Source organism: Chiloscyllium plagiosum, unplaced genomic scaffold (assembly GCF_037043375.1).
Source record: "Chiloscyllium plagiosum isolate Xiang-an unplaced genomic scaffold, Cpla_swu_hap1 HiC_scaffold_4, whole genome shotgun sequence".
Taxonomy (NCBI): Eukaryota; Metazoa; Chordata; class Chondrichthyes; order Orectolobiformes; family Hemiscylliidae; genus Chiloscyllium; species Chiloscyllium plagiosum.
This window is the reverse complement of record NW_028270142.1, coordinates 40,300,515-40,326,492: the sequence shown is the minus strand read 5'-3', so window position 1 is coordinate 40,326,492 and position 25,978 is coordinate 40,300,515. Positions and strand designations below refer to the sequence as shown.

At 38.7% G+C, this 25,978-nt stretch overlaps 1 protein-coding gene across 2 annotated transcripts in view; it reads right to left on the bottom strand.

Annotated features, from left to right (window-relative positions):
- Window positions 1–11,435: 11,435 nt before the first annotated feature.
- The window catches only part of LOC122549258 (septin-7), a 120,050-nt gene continuing 105,507 nt past the window's right edge, over window positions 11,436–25,978 (bottom strand). The window contains exons 9-13 of one of the 2 annotated variants that reach the window (XM_043688753.2): window positions 20,292–20,417; window positions 18,198–18,218; window positions 16,333–16,468; window positions 15,731–15,876; window positions 11,436–12,540 (exon numbers count right to left, since the gene is read on the bottom strand). In XM_043688753.2, the coding sequence (XP_043544688.2) occupies window positions 12,501–12,540; window positions 15,731–15,876; window positions 16,333–16,468; window positions 18,198–18,218; window positions 20,292–20,417 (469 nt within the window). In that variant the 3' untranslated portion in view covers window positions 11,436–12,500. The remainder of the gene's footprint in view (window positions 12,541–15,730; window positions 15,877–16,332; window positions 16,469–18,197; window positions 18,219–20,291; window positions 20,418–25,978) is intronic. The other variant, XM_043688754.2, reaches the window with a different exon arrangement.

Here is a 25,978-nt window from a genome sequence, read left to right as displayed (position 1 = left end):
ATATTGAATGGCCTTGATTTATCTCCTAAAATAGCCAAAACCATATCCAGTACTTTACTGTTGCAATTCAAGTGTTCCTGCTCCCAATCTCAAATATTTTGTTGGCCCCTCTGCTTTATTCTACCAACAGCTGCATGACATGGAGCAGCAGTCCACACACATTTCTCACCAATTAGTAGTTAACTGTCCATCCTGACAAACTACATTATTTTGCAGCATGTGTAGGATACATAAACAAATCAGAGATAAAATAGTGATTTGGTCTGATTTACATTTTTGCTAATGTTTGATTTTTTTGTTTACAATGACATTGAATGGCTGTGTTCAATTAAAATACAATGATCTGCTTCAGTACACAATGCCAATTAAAATGTTTTGAGTTTGATATCTATTTTGCAAGAGTTCTTAATCAATTGCATCATTCAATCACAAATAATCTGAGTTTGTGCTTAATAATATTCAGGACTACCTTTATTTAAAGTCATGTGGAGATGCATGTGTCGGACTGGGGTGGACAAAGTTAAAAATCACACAACAACAGGTTATAGTTCAACAGGTTTATTTGGAAGGACCAGCTTTCAGAACGCTGCTGCTTTATCAGGTAATTTATGGGGCAGGATCATAAGACAAGATTTATAGCAAAAGATCAGTGTCATGCAATTAACATGATACATTTTGTGTCTTATGATCCTGCCCCACTAGTTACCTGATGAAGGAGCCACACTCTGAAAGCTAGTACAAAAAGACCTGCTGGGACTATAACCTGGTGTTGTGTGATTTTTAACTTAAATAAAGTCAATCAGTCTCATGGGCTGTAGAATCAATGCACTTGTTATGAAAGTTTAACAAACCCCTTTGCTCTACCTCCAACTCTGCCAGCAGATTGAGGTTGGTGCACATGGTCTGCTCATCTTTTTACCAGACGAATTAGGGGGAAACTGCACCAGATGATTAGGGGAGACCATGGCATTATGATAGTCACTGTTAAGACTAGTAATCCTGATAACCAGGCTAACTCTGGGGCATGGATTGAAATCCCATCATGGCAGCTAGTGAGATTTAAAATTAATTAATACATCTGGAATGAAAAGCTGATCTCAGTAATGATGAGTGGCAACTTATTAATTAAAAGCCACCTGGTTTACTAATGCCTTTTGAGGAGAGAAATCTGCCATCCTTTTATGTTTTCATGCGTCCACGTAACTCCAGACCCACAGTCAACTCTTAATTGTCCTCAGGAAGCCAAGCAATTCACTCAGTTTAGTGGCAGTTAGAAATGGACAACAAATACCAAAGACATCCACATTCCATGTAACAATAAAGAAAACACAGCAAATGAGGTTCTGCGCGATTTGTCCTACAAATGTTCAAAAACTAGCACTGTTCAAAAACAATCAGAAGGGAACCACAAAGGTTTCGCAGTCAGCATTCAACACGGAATCAAAAGTTTCTGTTTTAAAGTCTCATACCAGAGCCTTGAGCATGTCACACTTCATTCATGAGCTGTTGAAAGGTATTTGTCTAACACTAGTCATTCACCCTCGTCAATTTCTCTAACTTCAGTTTAGGAACTAGATTTTTATGGACGGGAAATAGTAAATTTAGTACAGCAGAAATTTTTAGCACCTGCAGAGTGAGTGCAAATCTTGTCAGACGTTAAACCAAGTGTGGTGTGCAGGCAGCTGCGTCAGAGGTTAGAATGTAGAACAGGGAGATATGTAGCAAGTCTGTTCTCAGTCACCATCATGCAACAAATGAGTAAGTACAGTCTGTTTTCACCAACGGTTGTCACAAACAATTTGTCAATTTGTTTGGCAAAAAAGGAACAATCTATTAATATTTGGATCAGCTTCAAACTTCATGAAAATGATATACAGCCTGGGTTCACTGGAGAATAGATCTATGTTTTATTAGAACAATGTAAAAAGTGCAATGAAATAGAATCTTTTTGCATGTGTGCAGAAAATCCCACAGACCAAAGTACACCATAGTACACAGGATGTTCAACAGGTCTGTGTCCTAGCCACTTCCTTTTTCATTTTACATGATTGCAGTTAGTCTTGGTTTTGAAAGGAAGGGAACATGCAGTCAACAAGATTAGGACAGAATGTTAGCACTTGCTTGTATTCTACCCATCAACACAAACCCTGGTGTCACTTTCTCATGCTGCAACAAAATATCAGTCACACACAAATTAACCAAATTTTCTTTCACTGAAGTTATTTTATGAAAAACAATTACTATAATGGCTCAATTTTTAAAACTGCGATTGATGAGAGCTTGGTATCCATACGCACAGACAGCAGGGCAAGTCAATAAGGTAGTTCTAAAAATTTCATGGGTTACTAAGATTCATTCAAAATAAAAGATGGTGAATTCTGAATCTATAAATAATCATTAAAAGGGAATTGAATAGATACTTGATGAGGAACATTCAGAGCTATAAAGAGCAGGGAAGAGGTGGCGCTAAATACAATTGAAATCACATGAAGTACATACTAGATCAGAGATTGAGGATGATCCCTGGAGGATATTAGTGATATGGTAAAAAGAAAAGTCTTCTTGCAATCTCCTGTCAGATATTAATTTCATTTGGCCTTATTAATGTGTAGAAAATAGGATTTGTAAATCAAGGCAATACTTACATTCAAAAGCTTTAGAAGGAAATGTTACAAATCCCTGGGATCCAGTTGAATTAACTGTTAAAACAGAAGGCAGTGCAACTAGAAAACCTGCAGAAATGCAAAATTCAATTTGTTATACAAACAACTTTTCCTGTCAGGGTTCATTCATAGTTTAGTAAAATATTAGGTGTTTGCACCTTACTTAATCTTGGGCAAGTGCCTCGAATTTCCCATTAACATTTCACTGTAAAATTCACTTCAGGGAATTAACTTGTGAACAGAAATGAATAAAACCTGAAATCTTAAAACTTTTATAACCCAAGGAGCTATGATTATTAGGTATAGTTTAGCTGCACCGATCAGGAATCGCTGGAAGCCATATCACTTAAGTGTTCTATGTTCTCCCTGGACTGAGATTGGGCAGAAAAATGTGGAATTAAGAGTCTAATGATAACCATGAAACTACGGTCAATTGTTAAGATAAAACTCATCTAGGCCACTCGTATGATCGGACTCTTTCCGATCTGAAACTCTTTGCACGACTTTGAATTACTGCTAGAAAAATATCATTCTTCTATTACACTCTAACTTGGGTGTTTTGCACTTCTTATGCATTTTATGCCATGTAAGAGTTTGTCCTTTTTATGTGGCACCCTCGGTCCTGGAAGAACGCTGTCTCATTTTTACTGTATCAGTTGTATATGGCAGAAATGACAAATATAAAGCTACTCACTCTCGCTCTCTCTCTAATGAACTTTAGGGAAGGAAACTGCTGTTGTTACCTGGTTTGGCCTACATCTGGCACCAGACCCACAGCAATGTAGCGGAGTCTTAACTGTTCTCTGGATAATTAGGAATGGGCACCGAGCAGTGGTGCTCAAGTCCTGTGAACTAATTTTAAAAAAATGATCCACTTGCAAGTCTTCTTCATGAAAAATATTCCCATGCTTTTCTGTGTGGAATTTGCAATAGTTTCTGCACAGGTATTGGTGATTTTGTTGGGGCAGTCATGTCTCAGGTCGTGGGCAGTTGTACATTTCTGGAGGCATGATGATTCTCGTATATTGTAATAAGTCTTCCGAGCAAGAGATGTGTACCACTTGGGTGAAATTTCAGCGTTGAACAAGAGAGGCAGAAAGAAAACTAAGGTTACAAAAAAAATTGCAAATCAAGAAACCACAAAACTCAGTCTTCATACTCAAAGTTTTTCATAGGACAGGGAAACAAATGAGAAACAATTCTGTCAGGTAATTGCTATGCCACCTTGTCAAAGTGGAGAAAATACTATCAGCTACAACTCAACACCAGCTTCTAGAATGCAAGAGCTGCCATCGTGGTAAACATTGGGGTTGTTGCACCAATGCAATGTACCATAAAACTATGACAAAGTCAATAGTTCTGAGATAAATTAATTTGACAATCAGAGCTGCTGTTACAGTAAAATAAATTGGTTTACAACTATTGACCCAAGCAGTTGGTTTAACAAAGATATACCCTGCATACTAGGAAAAAGTGAGGACTGCAGATGCTGAAGTACCAGAGTTGAAAAATGTGGTGCTGGAAAAACACAGCAGGCCAGGCAGCATCTGAGGAGCAGGAGAATCGACGTTTCGGGCATAAGTCCTTCTTCAGGAATGAGGCTGGTGTGCCAAACGGGCTGAGATAAAAGGTGGGGGGAGGGAGGCTGAAATAAAAGCATACTCTGCTTCCATCAGTATGATCACAGAGAAACAGAAGACCGCTCAATACTTTGAGTTTGTTCAACTTCACCATTGGATACTAGATGCTTAAAATTGAAATTTTACCAAATTTGATTACATATTCCTTAATCTTGCCTAACAAATATTTTTCAAAAAACAAATACTGAAATTGTGGGAAACCTGAAAGGAGAGAGGATGACAAGAATCTGTAATATTGAGTGGAAGAGAGATGAAGTTCTGGATGTAGGTTTGATGCAGTGTTTCATCACCATTCGAGGTAACATTTTCAGTGAGCCTCCAAATGAAACACTGGTGGTGTAGCCCGCTATTTATATGTTTGAGATTCCGAAGGTTGATGATTTCATTTCCTATGGTGATGTCATTTCTTGTTCTTCTCAGAGGGTGGTAAAAGGGATTCAAGTCAATGTGTTTGTTGAGTGAGTTCCAGTTGGAATGCCATGCTTCTAAGAATTCTCGTGCGTGTCTGTATTTGGCTTGTCCTAGGATAGATATGTTGCCCCAAAGTGTGTCCTTACCTCATGTACGTAAGTATACGAGAGAGAGTGGGTCAAGTTGTTTTGTGGCTAGTTGATGTTCATGTATACTGGTGCCTAGTTTTCTGCCTGTTTGTCCAATGTAGTGTTTGTTACAGTTCTTGCAAAGTATTTTGTAAATGACATCAGTTTTGCTTGTTGTCTGTATAGGGTCTTTCAAGTTCATCTCAAGAGATGAAGTGACAAAAGAGTTGATGGTGCAAGACCCAAGAGGAGTGATAATGGGACAAATATATTAAAAAACACGTTCACAGCAGCTGCTATATGAATGTTAAAGACAGAAAAATAAATATGATGAGAAAGATTATGGTGCAAAACCACTGAACTCAATGCTGAGTCCACAAGGGCATCATCAGCTGACTTCAAGTCCTCCAACTTTGTTTCACCTGCCTTTTCAAAGTTCTGCTGAAATGTTATTGACCTGAAATGAACTGGTCAAATATTTCAGTCCCGAAATTCTCAAAGGGACCCCAATCTGAACAACTTCCTTTTTGGGGCTGTAGGGGAGAGAAACAAAAGAGGAAATGACTGTACAGAAAGAGCTCCAGATTCAGTCCAAAAACATTTTAAACAAATGACCAAATCTGTAAAGTCGGACTTGATTCAGAGAAACTTGACAAACTGTAAACTAGATCTTTATCTTATAAACTTTCAGCAAATATTATTCTGTTACTCAATATAGGCTAAGCACCACATAATTCTATTTATTCACTACTGCAGTCATGAATTCCTCATACAGGAGGAACAGTTTTATCAGAATTACTAATTAAACAGCAAAAGATATCTTCAATCAGGATACACATTACTGAGCCACATAATGAGAAATTTCATTTAAGTAAATTCTAAATAATGATATGTCTCATATCAATTATTTCCTCAGAACTGTTAACAAACACACATCAAGATTAAGCAACACAATATTGATTCTAATTTAGGTGCTTAAACTAACTGTTCAGACTATAGGTTTCAATGGAAAGAATAGCACAATCTTGATCATTTTGGATAGACTCTAAAACATTGAGATATCTTGTCTGCCATCAGTTTTGAACAAAATAGGTTTGCTTTTCCCGTGTGGAGTCTACTCCCTGTACTTATGTTACTGGGGGAAGTTCTCAGTTTTATCAGTCGACACACACACAGGAAATTAAGGCAGGAACTAGATGCAATCTTGGTTTGTTGCTCATTGTGCCATTACATCTCTCTCAGAAGAGCTCAGTATAGCTTTTAAGTTTAACAAATGAATTTGTCCTGCAGATCAAACTGAAACATAGCCCAGTGAAAACCTAGGGCAGCAAATCATTTATAATTTAAACACAATTTGAGACACAAATAGGCAAATATTAGCAGCACAAAACAGATTTTATCAGCAACAATTAATGACAAAATCAAACTGTTCATCAACTCTCTTCCCTGCTGTCTCCTACATTATTCCATTATCAGAAAACAAAGCAGGCACAAAGTCTTTTGACAGGGTGTAGTGATAGATAACAGCAATCCCATTAAATATCTTGCAACCGATTCAAGTTTGTTGACAAGAGGAAGGAAATACTTCGAAGTTGGAGCACAAGACCACAAACAGATCCAAATTTCTTAGTGGCAATTGCGCATGTTTAATGTCAGTTCATGTTTCAGCAATACAGCTTTTTAGTTTGAGGTTGAATTTAAAATGCAAATTCAGTGGGGGAAAAAGAACCCAGACAAAGATATTTTCAACCAACCTCTTCAGAGTTGCTATCAAACATCTCTGGAGCAAGTGGGATTTGAACCCATGCCTCGATGAACTCTGGCCATCTAGAGGCTGGCAAACCAGATATTTAAAAAAATTACAAATCAAAAGGTAACATATTAACTGAATAAAAGTCAGAGTAAAAAGAGCAAATGGTGGGTGGTCTGATTTGGCTAAATATCTGAAGAAATGCAATCTGTAGTTATTCCAGTAACAGAGATGTGCACGATGTGGTTTCTCAGTAAACTTTTGGAATTCAAGGTTGCTATTTGCATTTCAACCCAGGAACAGGGTCCACACTGTCATGGAACTTGGGAAGATTAATTTGAGTTATCTTTGTAAGTTCATTAGTATTTAAATCAGGTGAGACTGGTTAATGCCTGGAAAAAACTCTCGAATCTTGCACGGCTTATAGTTGGTTTGAAGAATTTGAGAGATAAGGCCATGCCTACAAATGAAATGTCAGATCTATCACCATGATGTAGCCTCTGACTGGTATTCAGTATGAAAAAAAAAGGACAAATATTTGTATTGCTAAATAAAGAACACTACAGTAATTCTCTCTAAAGGTAATTAAACTTCTGGAAGTAATGAGTTTGGCTGTAGAGAAGTCAAAGGGTGGTCTCCACTGGAGCCGTGGAATCCAGTCTCATGAGGTCTGTGAAGAAATTGGAGGGTCACAGCCAAAGCTAACGAAGGATCTCCATGACATTTTATACCGTGCAGATAAGCCAGAAGATCGAAAAGAAATTAGTAAATTCCAGAATGGCAACACACATTGACTTAGCCCAAGGGCAACTAAATTAAGGAATCTTTGGGTTTTTGGGGGGGTGGGGGGTGCAAAAAGAGAGATCAGAGATTAGTAAGAGATTCTGGGTAATCCAAGATGGAGGATGGGAAAAATTTCTGGCTGTAACAACTGCTCCTGTTGTGAGGTATTTTAGGTGCTGGAGGTGATTCCCTCGAATTCCAGGAGCAACAATTACTGTTTCATATGCTGTTGCATTGTTTGGGAACTTTGGAAAGAAAAAAGTCAAAACAACAGCAGTTTTAAAAGGGAGAAGAACAAACAGAGAGAGAGAGAGGGGGGGAGGAGATAGAGGGGGGGGAGGGGGGGGGGAGAAGACAACCTTGCACAGTTACTGCCTTTGCTACTTTGAATTCATGTATCGCTGGACATCGGAGTGCGTCTGGGAAAATTAGCAAACATTGATTTTCACAACTAATCTTGGAGGAACTTGTTTGGGTGAAGTTCACAGCACAGAATCAGATAAGTTAATTGTTGTTTTACGTCTGTCCAACAGAAAGGCTGCAGTAGTGAGTAGAGTGGGTTCTTTCTTGATTATGTTTTCGGAGATATGTCTCTTGATTAAACTTAAAATATAAGCCATAACTATAAATTTAAACTGGGGCAGTGTTTTGTCGAGGAATAAGACGGTGTTATTTTCTGTGTCTGTAGATTGTGAAGGAGCAAAAATGGCCTTTAGTACAGGGATGTGTACCTCTTGTCAGATGTGGGAGTTTAAAGAGAGTTTAAGGGTTACTGCGGATTATATCTGCCATAAATGCTGCTGGACACGAATCTTATCGGATCGAATGGATCGTTGGAGAGACAGTTACAAGCAATGAAGAATTTGCAACAGCAACAGTCTATGATGGATGGCATTTATATGGAGGGGGGGGGGGGGGGGGGGGGGGGAGAGAAGGTGGAGAAGTCTCAGATACAGTCACATCGATGGGTTAACTCCAGGAAGGGTAAGAGAGGTAGGCACCTAGTGCAGGAGTCTTTTATGGGTATACCCATTTCAAACAGGTATGCTGTTTTGGAAAATGTAGGGGGTGATAGATTCTCAGGGGAATGTAGCAAGAACAGCCAAGTTTCTGGTATTGAGACTGGCTCTAATATAACGAGGGGTACGTCGGGTTCCAAGAGATCAATTGTGTTAGGGGATTCTGTAGTCTGAGGTCCAGATGCTGTGGCCAGCAGCGAAAAAGCAGAATGGTGTGTTGCTTCCCTGGTGCCGGGATCAAGGATATCTCAGAGAGGGCGCAGAATGTTCTCACTGGGGAAGAGGGACCAGCAAGAGGTCATTGTCCACATTGGAACCAATGACATAGGAAGGGAAAAGGTTGAGATTAGAGAGAGTTAGGCAGAAATTTAAAAAGGAGGTCCTCAAGGATAGCAATAACTGGATTACTCCTAGTGCTATGAGCTAGTGAGGGCAGGAATAGGAGGATAGAGCAGATGAATGCATGGCTGAGGAGCTGGTGTATGGGAGAAGCATTCACATTTTTGAATCATTGGAATCTCTTTTGGGATAGAAGTGACCTGTACAAGGACGGACGGATCGCACCTAAATTGGAAGGGGCCTAATATACTGGCAGGGAAATTTGCTACAGCTACTCGGGAGGATTTAGATTAGTAAGGTGGGTGGTGGGACCCAGGGAGATAGTGAGGAAAGAGATCAATCTGAGACTGGTACAGTTGAGAACAGAAGTGAGTCAAACAGTCAGGGCAGGCAGGGAGACGGTAGGACGAATAAATTAAACTGCATTTATTTCAATGCAAGGGGTTGAACAAGGAAGACAGATGAACTCAGGCCATGGTTAGGAACATGGGACTGGGATATCATAGCAAGTACAGAAACATGGCTCAGGGATGGGCAGGACTGGCAGCTTATGTTCCAGGATACAATGCTACAGGAAAGAAAGGGAGGCAAGAGAGGAGGGGAAGTGGCATTTTTGATAAGGGATAGCATTACAGCTGTGCTGAGAGGGGATATTCCTGGAAATACATCCAGGGAAGTTATTTGGGTGGAACTGAGAAATAAGAAAGGGACAATCACTTTATTGGGATTGTATTATAGACCCCCTAATAGTCAGGGGGAAATTGAGAAACAAACTTGTAAGGAGATCTCAGTTATGTGCAAGAATAATTGGGTGGTTATGGTAGGGAATTTTAACTTTCCATAGACTGGGATTGCCATAGTGTTAAGGGTTTAGATGGAGAGGAATTTCTTAAGTGCGTACAAGACAATTTTTTGATTCAGTTTGTGCATGTACCTACTGGAGAAGGTACAAAACTTGACCTACTCTTGGGAAATAAGGCAGGGCAGGTGACTGAGGTGTCAGTGGGGGAGCACTTTGTGGCCAGCGACCATCATTTATTAGATTTAAAATAGTGATAGAAAATAGACCAGATCTAAAAGTTGAAGTTCTAAATTGGAGAAAGGCCAATTTTGATGGTATTAGGCAAGAACTTTCGAAAGCTGATTGGAGGCAGATGTTCACAGGTAAAGGGATGGCTAGAAAATGGGAAGCCTTCAGAAATGAGCTAACGAGAATCCAGAAAAAGTATATTCTTGTCAGGGTGAAAGGAACGGCTGGTAGATATAGGGAATGCTGGATGACTAAAGAAATTGAGGGTTTGGTTAAGAAAAAGGAAGCATATGTAAGGTATAGACAGGATAGATCGAGTGAATCCTCAGAAGAGTATAAAGGAAGTAGGAGTATACTTAAGAGGGAAATCAGGTGGGCAAAAAGGGGACATGAGATAGCTTTGGCAAATAGAATTAAGGAGAATCCAAAGGGCTTTTACAAATATATGAAGGACAAAAGGGTAACTAGGGAGAGAATAGGGCCCCTCAAAGATCAGCAAGGCGGCCTTTGTATGGAACTGCAGAAAATGGGGAAGATACTAAATGAGTATTTTGCATCAGTATTTACTATGGAAAAGGATATGCAAGATATAGACTGTAGGAAAATAGATGGTGACATCTTGCAAAATGTCTAGATTACAGAGGAGGAAGTGCTGGATGTTTTGAAACACTAAAGTGGATAAATCCCCAGGACCTGATCAGATGTAACCTAGAACTCTGTGGGAAGCTAGAGAAGTGATTGCTGGGCCTCTTGCTGAGATATTTGTATCATTGATCGTCACAGGTGAGGTGGCAGAAGACTGGAGCTTGGCTAACGTGGTGCCACTGTTTAAGAAGGGTGGTAAGGACAAGCCAGGGAACTATAGACCGGTGAGCCTGACCTCGGTGGTGGGCATGATGTTGGAGGGAATCCTGAAGGACAGGATGTACATGTATTTGGAAAGGCAAGGACTGATTAGGGATAGTCAACATGGCTTTGTGCGTGAGAAATCATGTCTCACAAACTTGATTTGAGTTTTTTGAAGTAGTAACAAAGAGGATTGATGAGGGCAGTGCTGTAGAGGTGATCTATATGGACTTCAGTAAGGTGTTAGACGAGATTCCCCATGGGAGACTGATTGGCAATGTTAGATCTCACAGAACTGGCTCAAAGATAGAAGACGGAGAGTGGTTTTTCAGACTGGAGGCCTGTGACCAGTGGAGTGCCACAAGGATCAGTGCTGGGCCCTCTACTTTTTATCAATTACAAAAATGATTTGGATGTGAGCATAAGAGGTACAGTTAGTAAGTTTGCAGATGACACCAAAATTGGAAGTGTAGTGGACAGCAAAGAGGGTTACCTCAGATTACAACAGGATCTTGACCAGATGGACCAATGGGCTGAGAAGTGGCAGATTGAGTTTATTTCAGATAAATGAGATGTGCTGCATTTTAGTAGTTTAATGAATGTAGGATACAAATCAAAGTAATATGAAGGAAGATTTTTCTAGTGAGCGACACCGGTGGCAGAACCTTGAGATTTCAACTTCCACTTCAGACACTGAATCTAGCCTGACACTCCCTTAATATACTGAAATAGGATCTTCAGCTCAACTCAAAACACACATTAGACTTCGATGAACATGGCAGCAACCAAATATTGTCAACAGATTATGAAATTGCTGCAAAAAACATTTGTCATTACAACATGGCTTTATTATATGACTCTGTACAATACAAACAAAAATACAGAGATGGGTAACATGTATACAGCTAAATGTGACTTTGTCCCTCCCACCCTCTCCCAACCGCCCTGCCTTCGGAGACCATGAATTCCATTTAGTAAGGAGATACAAGCTTGATTGCACTTAGCTGGAGAATGGTGCATTAATGGCTCCAGAGCTTACATGTAATGAAGTTCTTTAAGTCAGTTACAATAAAATGCAAGAGAAAGCATTTGTTGAATTCCCTCCCTCCCACAATCACCCCCACCTCCCACCCCATTATTTTCTAACATACAAAAGCTATGCTTTTTTTAAATTTTTCAGTTGGGCAATATATGAAGTATCTAAATTAATTGTTATAATAAGTGAAGCAGTTCCAAAAAAGGTAAATGAGTCACTAGAGAACGTTAATTATTCACTGGAAACAGCAAAAATCTAAGACAATACATTATGTAAGTGGCTGAGTTTCCACACAAGCCCTATAACATTTCTGTACATTGTGGGGACAGGAGAACACTGAAAAGGTGGAAAAGAAACTGGTGTTGCCCAGAACCAAAATCTGTTTAGACAAGACAATGCTATAGCTGCACCATATGAGGTTGTGTTATTTCTGAAGCAGAGGAAAGCTGCAACAAATTATAGCACTGCCACTTATAAACATCGTTCAAAGTTCCCACATCTATGGAAGAACAGTCAATATTCTGTAAACAAATCAACCACCAGAACATGATTGCATGACAGTAACACATTTATCTGCATAAAAAGGGAGGCATCAGATTTCTGTTTAAAAAAAAATTCAGATGTTGTGTCTCTACATGCATTACCCTAGGTAACTCAATACTTTTCTAGCTTCCTATTCTAGAGACTACAAATAGAAATTAATGTACAAACATTGTATTAGGTTGGCCATTTCACATGCTAATACATTAACATTATAGGTATAATAGGTGCAAAGTTGGATCCTTTCAAAATAAAGAAAAAAAATTATGTCCAGGGCCGACAAATTGGCAAGTAATTTGGTGGTCTTCAAATATTTTAAAAGATCTTCCCTTTTTTCTTGTTCTTTTCCAAGGTCCTTTGAAATAAAACAAAATACACACACATCAGTAGTGCTATAAGTTGCTAAAAGTAGAACCAATAGAACTTTTGCTTAGAAAGTACACATTTTAAGTCCTGTTTAATCCTCAGTTGGAACATGCTAAACACCTTTGCTTGATCATTGATTAGTTAGTTGGTCTCAGCTAGAATAGCTTATATGCATAGCAATAATTCATTATCTTAAAGGCTCTTACGGTTTAATGATAGTGTCCCCATCTCGGAGCCAGGAGGACCAGGTTCAATTCCACCTGCCCCAGTGGTGCGAGATGTATCTCTATATAGGTTAATTAGAAAATATCTAGTTCAGTACCTCAGGACGTTGGTGGGGATCAGGCTGTTAACCAGCAACTATCGTCAGAAATCAGGGGCATTGTGGGGATCAGACTACCATTATGTGGGAGTCACACAAGTAACACTCTTGCCACAGAGTCAGCATGTCAAGGGGTTCAGGTCCACTGTTGGGCCTTGAACTCCAGGAATCAGGTTGATGGTCGAGGCTAGTTCTGAGGGAGTGCTGCACCAAGGCTCACATGCACATAGAGGATCTAAAGCATTGTCTAACACTGTTTAAAAGAACTGACATGTTCTCTACAATATCCTGGACAATATTTATTCCTCATTCTGAATCTCACTGAAACAGACTGATTCATCAAATATTATCTGTGGAATCTTATCTTGTATGAATTGGCTGTGATGTGTTTTCAACAATATCACAATAACTACACCTTTATGCATACTCTTTGGGATATCTTGAGGTTACTAAAAGATACAATATAAATAGATGTCTATCCTTCTTCTTTCATTCATGGTCAAAGGCAGCTAATATTCTAAGCCCACAAAAACATCAGTAACTTGACAAGCTACCAAATACCCAACATAACCCACATTACCTGCTGCTGTCTTAAGTACAAAAGAGGGAACAATTGCAGGAAAGTACTTTACTGCACCTTGGCTCATTACTGGGCAGCAGATTTTAGAGTCAGTTGTATAAAAGTCAATGATTCCGCTGGTAATCTGCTTTTCTTCCAGGAGATTGTACTTTGCTGAACAAAGTTAGGAATTGCCACTCGAATTGTATTATTCCTGATGAAGGGCTTTTGCCCAAAACGTCGATTTCAAAGATCCTTGGATGCTGCCTGAACTGCTGTGTTCTTCCAGCACCACTAATCCAGAATTTGTAATATGATGTCTAAGTGCCAATGTTGGACTGGGATGGATAAAGTTAAAAATCACAACACCAGGTATAGTCCAACAGGTTTATTTGGAATTACGAGCTTTTGCAGTGCTGCTCCTTCGTCAGGTAGTTAACACATGAGTCAAATGGCCTCTATCTGTGCTGCCAAACCTATTGGACTACAGCCTGTTATTGTGCTATTTGTAATAGTTCAAGTATTGGGGAATAGTACAAGACTAAAGCCAATGTCATCTTATCGAAGAAATTGTTTGAGAATTGTAAATGGAAATTCACAGTAGTGAGCCACAGTCATTTTCAGAGTTCACCGAAGTGAAATTAGGGTTTGCCAGAAAAGTGCGTCCATTCTCAGACACTGCAAGCATCGTCATTTATGATTAGGTTACAGTTTCACATTGTGCGCAGTTTTGGAAGCTGATAAAAGGCAGGCCGTTTAAGCAACAGTGAGACCATCATGGCACAAAACATTTCACCCGCACTAACTCTTATGTGATAGTCATATGGTAACATGACGCACTGGTAAATGTGTTGATGTGTGCAGCACTGTATTCTAACTCAAGCAAAATGACAAGAATTCAATATCCTGCATAATTATCAACTCTCCATTAAAGTTAAACTCAACACTCTCAGCAGCAATTTTCTAGACATAGTATTTAAGTTGGTACAAGTCCACAGGTGTCAGTTAGCAAAGGCTTCCCATTCCCCTCCAAAAAAAGACTAATATACATTTACACACAAAAAGTCATAATCCTAAACACCCTCCCGATCAGTGAGGTCACAGCTTTTGTCTCTCAATGGCATAAACCATTCTTACTGCACTTCTGATTTAAATGTGACAACTGACGAAATGTTCATGACATTAGCATCCATAATATTATCTCATATGATAGCCCTTGAACATCCTGAAGCTGGAGATATCACATTCATTTACAAATCTTTAACTCAGTGATCTTAAGTATTCCTGACTCAGTTTGTTGAGTGTTCTTTGTTGCCACATTTAAAATATACTTTTACCTTTACAGCCAACAATCTCACCCATGCCACTGACTTCAGTCTTGCTGCTTCTCCCCATCTCACCCACTTACAGTCTTCTTGCCTGCCCAGTCTATCTCTGAAGTCTCGTTTTCTCCCACACCTGCCCTCCCAGTCACACACAAACCTCTTGCAGTATCTCCCTCTCTCAGCATTCCTTCCATTTCTTTAGCAGCCGGGTCCTTCCCATTCCCAAAACCTGCTCCCAGTTTCTCCCACAACATGCCCTAGTTGGCACATGCTCCAACTGCTCACGACCCCATTACAGGCTGCTTGCTTCTCTCCTGCATTTGTTACAAGTCATCAGCAAACAGGGGAGAGAATCCTATGACAGAAGCAGCTCCTCACCATTTCTGTCAATTCCTTCTATTGAGGCAACTTTTCTCTGATTGGTTATCCCATGAGTGAATTTTTCAGGGCATTTTGGAGACACCATTTCACCCATCACCCTGTGCATTTTGAGCAGTAGTGTAAAATGTTAACAGCACCACTGTGAGAGAGAAGATAACCATAGTGATCGGGAGAGTTTTGAAGGTGGAGAAAATTCTTTCACTGGAACTATGACTAGGATTAGATTAGTTAGAATTTTAGCTAAATTATGAAGAATTTGAGGGAACAGGAAAGCGTGTGATCTTGAAGTGAATGATGTGGAAACAAAATTAAAATAAGTATAGGGAGATATTTATTCATATGTAGAGATTGTTAGCAGCTTAGATTTAATCTAACAATTAACAATGGATGACTATGAGGAAAGATGAGGCAGTTGGGTTATTTTTGGTTTGCTGTAACAAACAGGCAGAAGATAATGTACTGAAAGCCCTCCATAGGTGCTATAAATAGCTATGGCTCCAAGCACTGGCATTACCATTACTTAAGTCCAAAACTGGTGAATCAATGCATTTTTTTCAGAATCAAGAATGTGATAGGTGAGGAGAGGTTCTACCTAGTGGAATCTAGTTTTTGCTGCTCCAGAATGCGCTGTTGAGCTTCCCAATTCTGCTTCTCATCTTCAAACTGGCGACGTTTTTCTTCAAGTTCTTTGTGCTGTGCCTCTAAATTCTTCTTCATTTGTTCATGGCGTCGCTGGAGCTAGAAGACACAAAGCAACTACATTAAAGTGTCTTCAAATCACTGTCCCTGAAGTGGTGTCCCTGCTATTTCTTATACTCATTACAATACTTTGCTGCCTTCAGCACCCATGTCAAGCCATTAATGTAGTGCTCATTCCATACTCTGCTCAGATGAGGATGAAACAGCAATATTTCACTGCAGGGGGAAGGATGAAGGAACAAGTTTTGAGAAACTGTTCACTTTGCTACTCAGTTCAAACACTTGCTGCTGGAATTTGCAGAGTAACAAAGCTGTTTCCCTCCCCCTTCCAACTATGAGCCCCAATTAATTGCTGTACCAGCAGGCTGATGGGATTTGCCTAGTTAACCAATCAATACTTCAGAATGTGAAGTGATCACACACTGCTACATCATAAGCAGTGACTATTTTGAAATCCACGAATACAAATGTCAGAAAATTAAAACTATTCTATACCTCTGCCTCAGAATCTTTCAACTTCTGAATCTTCTCCTTGACTTTCATTTCAAAGACTTGTTCCATTTCCATCTCCATTTTCTTCATCTTTGCCACATGTTCTCTCCGTTCTTCTTCCATTTGGGCCAGAGGGCTTCTACAATCAGTAAAAAGGATTCATGAATAAGTTCCACATCGTATAATACAGGCACATCAGATTTGAAAATACTGTTTTCAGTTTGAGGTGTCCCAAACTCATCATAAACACATCAATGCAATCAAATGATCTCCATATCATCTAAATGTTGAATTTAAAAGTTAGAGAAATGGAATAACAATGACGTCTTCACATCTCTGTAGAAATCACTGTCCCTACATCTATTAAATCAAGATGAAAAGCTCAAGGATAGAGGGACATTTTCCCTTTTGAATACATTACGTAAGTACATGAATGCTGAGACTGACAATTTAGTTTACTTATAGGCTTCCTCAAGTTATTTATGCTAACAGCTCCAGCTTTTGTTATAAATCTAGGAAGACTTCCTTTAAACACTACAAATAAGTGTAGTGTTTTTGCCCTTGAGTGAAGTACCGTTCATGCAGCTGATTTTACCAATTAAGCTACTCATTGATTAGACATGGAATGAAGTATCTCAAAACTGGGGCAAAACATTCCAGAGAGAAGGTCCAATTAATACCTATTTCAACAGGAAATTTAATACTTGTACAGCTAAGCTCAACTCTCTTCAGTATCAAAGTTCTTGACTGACATATTTTCATTAGATGGAGAGAGAAAAGGAAAGACAAGTGTTCTAAAGCATTCATTGAACGCGTAGTACTGCAGACACCCATCTCCATATTTGCACATTTAGATCTCACACACATTCAGAAGCACTCAATTTTTAAAAAATTGCCAAAAAGTCGACTCGGATGCCAGTGATTGCAAAGCTAAACATCAATAAAATCACAGGATTTCCAAAGCCAAGTGCTCGATACCTAGGGAAATTAAAAAAAAGGCAAAACGAAATGCAAAACCAGTCAGAAGAATCTTGAAGAAAAATATCCCAGTCATCCCGACAGAAATCATTAAGTTTCAAGATCAGTATACTGATGGTACCAGCAGTCAAAAGAAGTTATTCTGCTTTACTGTAGAACACTGCTGGGGTACGACATTACCCTATATCCTTTAGTTAAAGTCACCAGCTTCCATTTCTCCTAGATAGCCATCAGAAGGATGCAATCATAAGCTGATTCATTAATATCAATCATAATGATCGCAACACCATTTACACCTTACTTCCAATGAACAAAAAGTGAAAAGAGAAAAGAATAAGTGCCTGGCACTGCTACACCACAAGAAATAAGACAATTGGCTGGCCTCCACTCCAAACAGAACTGGTTTAACTGTCTAAACAGAGGGAAGCAAAACGCAGTTCAAGATCATACATACAAGCATTTATGCATGGAATTATTTTCATCTTTCCTATCAATCACCCATACATTTACAAAAAAAATGCTTAATTAGCAAGAACATGTGCTGTGAATACTGCTCCAAAAATATCATTGCTGAATTATAAAAATCAAACTTATAAACTTCTGTCTAACATAATTCTATCACACAGTTTGAAGACAAATATTTAAGTTAACTTTTACATCTTAGGCATTACATCCAGACATTTCAATCAATCATTCACCAATTTTTGGCAATAATATACATTTTTGGAACAAACAGTGCTTTTAAAATTAAGGCTACATTGTGATGATAACAAAGAAATCCCCACTTGATGTCAGCGAGACAAGACTTTTGCATCCAATGGAACTGAAATTCAAGTTCTTGCTTAAAATGTATTGGGACATTCTTACAAATAATTTAAACAACCACTTACATGCCTTCAACTGTGTCAAATCTAAAAAGAGAAACAGATACACAGACACTTAGGATGAGGAAAATACAGATTTGCATTAAATTACATGGAGAAGTTATAAAGATGAAATAGAACATTTAAAAATTGGATATTGTGCAATTTCATTCAGTGGCTCAAATGTGTGACATCCAATACAAATCTATAAATATTCAGAAATTTCCATGATATGCAAGGTATCCAACTATAATTTGAACTGTCCACCTTTGACCTTACCCCGAACTGAAACTAACTGAATTGGCTAAAGAATTTAAAATATGATTATTTGGTGAGTTTTTGCTTTGCAAGACATAAAATGCTCAGCTATCATGTGAAAATCAAGTTTCACTATTTGGTGAGCCAGTGACAAAAATAAAAATGAATGGCTCTTCAGCTATTAGCCTCATTAATTGTTTACAAAACTAATCAGCTGGACAAGAAATAAAACAGGACAAAGACAAATATCTGACTGCCTATTCTTCACAGTCCTGAATAAACCTGAGGTTTATTAAGCAGCATTACTTGTTCTGAAATACTACTTATCATATTTAGCCGACAGTAGACATTCAATTGCAACATATTACCTTGCACAGCACAGGTATTCTGACTAAGTTGGCACAGGTCAACTTTATTCACAATCACTTTACATTCCAAATTTCTTGACTCAAAGTCCTAATGTTTGAACAACTTATTTCAGCTTTACAAAGACAGTATTTCTTCTGAACAGTGCACTCAATTTAAGGTTTAAGCTGAAAAGCAGTCTTCAGATTTTGAAAGCAATTAAATTCAAGAACATTTCAATTATTCTATATTCTTTTACCATTTCAGTTTTTGAAATAACAGGTATCTTGAGAAATACTGTCTTCAAACTCCATGTTTTTAAAAATGTGTATTTCCTTTATACCAGTCATGTGATAGAACATGGTGAAAAACATGGGCCAGGAAAACAATTCTTAAATGATAGCCCGAGAACAATTAGTTGAAATGCACATGGTCTTAAAACCACAAAGAAATTAGCTGATTAAGAAATTTCAAAGTCAAAGTTTAAAAAACAAAGTCAAATGACAATAGCTAAACACTGTGCTCATTTCCACCAGGAAGGGTTTGGAGGGATATAGGCCAGGTGCTGGCAGGTGGGACTAGACTGGGTTGAGTTGGGATATCTGGTCAAAATGGACGGGTTGGACCGAAAGGTGTGTTTCCGTGCTGTACATTTCTATGACACTTTGACTCTAATTTCCCACAAAACAAGCAATTGCTCGCAGTCCTGCCAGCAAATCCAAGTATAAAGGCTTAATAATTCTAAATCAAATCAAGCATCACTACAAGCTGATCTCATGCATTCACTGTTGAATGATATAGATTGTGTAGAATCATATAGCATAGAAACAGACCCTTTGGTCCAACCCATTCGCACCATATCTGCATTGATCTAGAAATTGTCTGGCCATTCACTTGGTTGTGGTCAATTGCATGGCATGGGCAAGTACAGAAGAAAATGGTTAAATATGTCATTGGTTTGGGATAGTAATATAGAGTTGACTTTCTGTGCAGACCAAAATAGTTATGCATCCGAGTTCCAAATCTCTCAATATTACCTCACATCCCATCTTTGAAAAACAACTCCAGACCTTAACTAAACACAGATAAACAATATAGGTACAAGCAAATAATGACAATTCTTTTCTTACATAAGAGATAAATCAGACCTATGAACATTGAACTGATTGTTGCCTATTCTTCGTTTGTTAAATATTTTAAAGCACCCACAACCGTTATTCATTATTACAGAACCGAAAACTCCACTCCATCAGTTCAGAACACAAACTTTTGGGAAGCCAAGTGCTTCTTGCGGATGTAGAACAAAGCAAAGCATTTTAAGCACAGCAGATTGTACAAGGATTTCAGATGCTTGCTGGCTGAAACATAATGTTTAAATAGTAAGTATTTTCTTGAAACATATAGAAAACTTTTAAATGTTTTAGTAGTTTTGATGACCACCACTTACTTGGTATAAAGAGGCTGAAGGGTTGAGTAAAAGCCTAAAACAGTAAAAGAGGATGGAAAGTACTTTCTTACTTGGTCAACTGTCCTTTGTTTTTATTGTTATCAACACCATTATATGTGACTGCAGCCAGCTTTCTGCTCCTGTAGTTCTCGTAGTGAACATTGTTTGTTACATCTTTCAGATCTTGCATATGAGTTCTGCGGAGACAGAGAAAAACAGAGGTTACACAAGTCAGCAGACAATTCACATAGCTCTGAACACTGTTTCAATCAAGTTTCATCATCAGCATTACAGTAATGGATAATATTTGGCCAAGTGACCAAATACTTCATTTGATAACCTTTAATCAAAAATATTACTGAATACAATTTTAATAGATTCCTAATGCAAGTCTGCTTCAATTTAAGCTGTTTATCTAAAGAACTACATGTCATTTTAAAATCCATTTCTGTAATAAATCTCAGGGTTGAGTGAATTTCAAAGCTAGGATGTTGAGAAAAATCAATATGGTGAAACTGCCAAAACTTTAGAATTTGGATAGCAACAGGAGCTTCACCAATCTGTGCCCTCTCCACCAACCTCCAGCCTGTGATCATAAAATCATCTTTATGTCTAAACTTTAAAAAGGTATGACTATATCTTAACATCAACAACCCTTCAGGCTGTAAGTACATTTGAATGAAAACTAGTTCACACAAAATGTGCATTCAAAGAAAAAAGACAAACAGCATAGGTTGCTCCTAACAGCTTGCACATCAGGTGCAAGATGACAACTGTGTAACTAACCTCCAGAGGGCTGGCACAAATCTGCTTTTTCACAGCATCTTTCACAGACACAGTCACTCCTTTTGTATGCAGAGATGCAGCACCAACTGGTTGACAGCCATCCAATAATCAAATCTTTATGCTACAATTGGCAGAGAGTTGATCTTGCACAGAAGAATAGAAATAAGTCTGCACATTCGTCACTCTATTCTTTCTCGTAACACTGAAGCAGAATACAAGTAGCATTGCAGTCTCCAAACTTATGAAACAAAGAATACAAGACTGTAGCATAGAGTGCCTGTTCCTTTCTAAACAAGTCAGCTTTTGAAAAAGGAGACTTGGTTCTAAACTCCTATTTTTGATACATTGCCAAAATAAATTAATGTTCAAACTAATCCATAGAGATTCCCTAGGTGACATTTACCTGAGGCGCTTAGATTTGATAAGTCATGCTTCAAAGCTCAAGAATAGTTGCTAATAAAATGTTTTCAAAATGCAAACAAAGGGTGCTTTTGCTTGCTCTCGTTTTTCCACGCTCAGAACAATTTAAATTGAAGAAACCATTATACCAAAGGAGCACAGTAAAATATACAAACTTTTACATTACACCAGGATCATTCTCATTTTCCAGTTCCGAAATTCCCATTTGTGAATGTGGAATTTGAAATAAACAGTTCAGCAACTCTACGGACTCTTCACTCTCTGGGTGAAGAAATTTCTCCTCCTCCAAAATGATGAACCTTGTACCTTTTAGTTCTGACCCACGGATTTACCCTGCATTTACCCTGTCTCATCCTGTTCAAAATGTAGACTTTTCTATGAGATGCTAAACTAGAGAAAACTTAGTCCTAACTGATCCTATTTGCCTTTGTCTGAGTTGTGCCATCGCAGGAATCACTCTGGTAAACCTTGGCTGCACTTCTTCTTTGGCCGGAAAACTCTTCTGCACATCAGAAGACCAAAACTACACACAATATTCCAGGAGTCGGCTCAACAGGGCCCTATACCGTTGCAGAAAGACATCCCTGCTCCTGTACTTCCTCTCACTAGGAAAGCCAACATACCATTTGCCTCCTTCACTGCTTGCTGTACCTGCAAACTTACTTTGAGCAACTGGCACCAGGTCTCACTACACATTCTCCTCTCAGTTCATATTATCTAATAGTCTGCCTTACTCTTTTTACGACCAAAGTGGACAACCTCCCAATTATCCAAATTCTTCTGCATTTGCCCACTCTCTCAGCTTTTCCATGTCTCATTGAACCATCTCTGCATCCTCCTCACAGCTCACCCTTCCAGAGTTCTGTGGAATCTGCAAATTCGGAGACATTACATTTAGATCCCTTGCCTAGATCATTTTCGTTCATTCACACTCTTCCCTGACTGTTTATCGTTTTTCTATCAATCTCAGTACACTGCAACTCAGGCACTTGAATTTTAAACATTAATCTCTGGTGGAACTCTCTCAAAATCCTTCTGCAAGTGCAAATAAACCACATCCACTTCATCAACTCTACTTGTTACATCCCTGAAGAATTCCAGTAGATTTGTCAAGCACGATTTCCCTTTCGTAAATCCATGTTAACTGTCTGATATAGCCACTATTTTCCCAAGTTCTTTGCTATGAAGTCTTTGATAATGGACTCCAGCATTTTCCCCACCAATATCAGACTAACTGGCCGAGAATTATTCATTTTCTTTCAGTTATTTGCATAATATGTACCGCGAACCCTGGCTGTCTGCCCTGACCCTCCAGGTGCCCTTTAGCTGCTCTGAAACATCACTAACCCTAGTATCAGGGAGGTATGAAAGTTTACCTTACTTGTCAAAACCCTGTAGGACAAACATGTTTCCATTAACAAGACAGGGTTCTATAGTCACCTGTTTGTTTTCGGACAAATGCTGGATGTAACCACTGTCATAGAAGGACTCACTGAATGTGTTTATTTTTATTAAAAAAGAAAATCTTTCACCAAAAGAAACAGATACCTATAAGAGTCTAATTTCTACTCCAAATCCATTATCTGAGCTTCATCAAACCGTGGAAAAAATTAAGGAGTTCAAGACCAAATTCAATTTATGCAAGAAATGAAAAGCTGCATTCCTAAGTCAGTTAAAGGATTAAGGAATTAATACTTTGTGAACCCTCCTTCGAAGAATCTAAAAAAAAAGTTAAGATCTAAGATTCTGCATTACACAGACATCCTGAAAGCAAATGATTGAAAACAGATACATCGATTCATTTAGTTTTTTTCCCCCAATTTTGATTATTACAATGGTACATGTTCCTTCACACTGAGATCAGTATACTGAAGTTGGTTAGAACCCAATCAGCTTTTTAAATAGTAGGGTTAAAATCTTGGTTTAAATTTGAATGATAAAATTGTGACACAATTTCTTACACCCATTTCTAGTTTTGCTCATTTTCCCCAGCCTGATTAAAAAAAGGAGAAACTCTCATTAAACATTTGCAAAGTACAGAAAACAACCTGGTCTACAAGATTCAACTGTGGCTTATTGAGAATTGAACAGACAACATTTGCACACAACTCCACCAGTGTAAAGAATAATTAGATAATAATGCATGTGATCTTCACTAGACACATCACACGAAAACATGCTTAAAAATGATTGCAGTGGTAATGTCATGACTCATTGATCTTTTAATTTACTAATGATGCAGGAACCTATTGCCACAATTTTACAACTGCATTATCAAAATATATGTGGAATCAATACAAGATATGGAGTCAGGCTTCACTTCAATTAGTTTCACATATTTAACCAGAAAAGGAGGGGGTGTAGTTTAGAATGGAAAGTAAAATGTATGTAAAAACATTAATTTTCCTAGTACATCATTGAGTAAAATACATTGAAAAAATAAAACTCAAAAACATAGACAATAGAATGAGGAGCTATTAAACACAACGAACCTGCTCCCCATTCAGTATGGTTATGACTGTCATCAACCAACTGCATACACAGTTCCCATTTGCTCTCCATACCCTTCGATTCCTTTCGCCCAAAGATCCATGATATCCCTATTTGAAAATATTTATTATCTTCAACTTTCAGTTGCAGAGCGTTCCACCTCTGAGTGAAGAAATGCAACCATATCTTGATCCTAACTGGCCTAACCTTTATCCTTAAACCATGATTCCTGGTTCTGAACTCTCCCATTAGCAGGAACATCCTTCCTGTCCAGTCATGTGAGAATTTTCCAAGCCTCTATACAAGCCTCCCTTCATTCTATGAAACCCCAGTGAATTAGTTCTAAACAGAGCGTCTCCCTTCACAAGGCCAAAACTGTATACAATAGGACAGGACTATTCCACGAAATAGGGCCTTGGGGAGTGTTGCCAAATAAAGAGATCTAGGGATTCAGATGCACAGTTCCTGGAGAGCGCAGTTGCACAGAGACAGCGTAATGAAGGTGGTGTTTGGCACACTTGCCTTCTTTGGTCAGAACTTGGAATAGAGGAGTTTGAACATCATGCTAGAGCTATGCAGGACATTGGTGAGGCCACTTTTAGAATATTGCTTACAAATATGGTAGCCCTTGAGAGAAAGGACATTGTTAAACTTGAGAGGGTGCAGAAAAGATTTACAAGATGCAGCTGGGACTGAAGGGTTTGAATTACAGCGAGAGGCTGAATAGGCTGGGGCTTTTTGTCCGGGAGCATCAAAGGCTGAGCGTGATCTTAGAGATTTATAAAATCATGAGGAATGCGAATAGCCGAAGTCTTTTTCCAAGGATGGGGGAGTCCAAAGCTCGAGGGCATAACTTTAAAGTGAGAGGGGAAAGATTTAAAAAGGACATGCGAGCTAACTTTTTTACGCAGAGGGTGATGCCCATATGGAACAAGCTGCCAGAGGAAGTGGTGGGAAAGAACAAAATTACAAGATTAACACATCATCTAGATGGATATATGAATAGGAAGGGTTTAGAGAGATATGAGCCAAATGCTGGCAATTGGGACTAGGTCAGATTGGGATGCCTGGTTGGCGTGGACAAGTTGGACCAAAGGGTCTGTTTCCGTGCTGTATGATTCTACAATACTCTAGGTGTGGTCTCAACAAAGCCCCATACAATGTCAATTCCTCAATTTGAATTTAGTAGAACTTTTCTATTGCATATGATCTTCAGCAACATAAGTAGGTCCACCTCTTCTCTTTCAACACTAACATAAAATGCCAGCAACGTAGTCATTTTTCCTGTTCTGGAATACCTGAGGTTTTTTTTTGGGGGGGGGGGGGGGGGGGGGGGGGGGAGGGCAGGGGTAAGAGAAAGTAGAACAAGTGCCAAAATCCCTTGTGTTTTGATAACCACTCTTCAAATATAGATCAAAATGGATCTAACATTACTCAAGTATCTTATGTATTGACATACGTGGCATACTTGACAGCTTTTGAAGTTCTGAAATAAAAAACGTATTATTGGTGAGAGAATGCAAACACATGTAGCTGACCAAAGTGATCTCACAAAACTAACAGCTGCCAATAAACACCCAGCTTTGTCAAAGATGATAGTCCATTAAAAAGCTGGAAATTCAAATACAGAATAAAAATAATCACAAAGGCTCTCTTAAGGCCACGAATAGAAATAACTGATTATCTTAAATACTTTAAATGATATTTGATACCAGGATTTTTGTTGCTTTCACATTGTTTTTCTGCAATTCAATTTGTTTACCTACACAACACACCTTCAAGCTGTTATTCAAGGGACCCTGCCTCTTTCCATTATGATTATCAGCTGAAGTCACCACATGAATTGCAAGGGAAAACGAATTGAACCTGTTCAGACATCTGATAAAAGTTGCAAACTTGTCATTGGTGGATGCAGTTTCCAGTAATTTATGCTTTGTGCAGTGATCACACATTGTGAGTTGATGGTGGGGTGGGGGTGGGGTGGGGGTGGGGTGGGAATTGAGCTGTTACATTGAGAATCAATGTTACTAACAACAAACTGCAAAAAATTACATACTTCAGC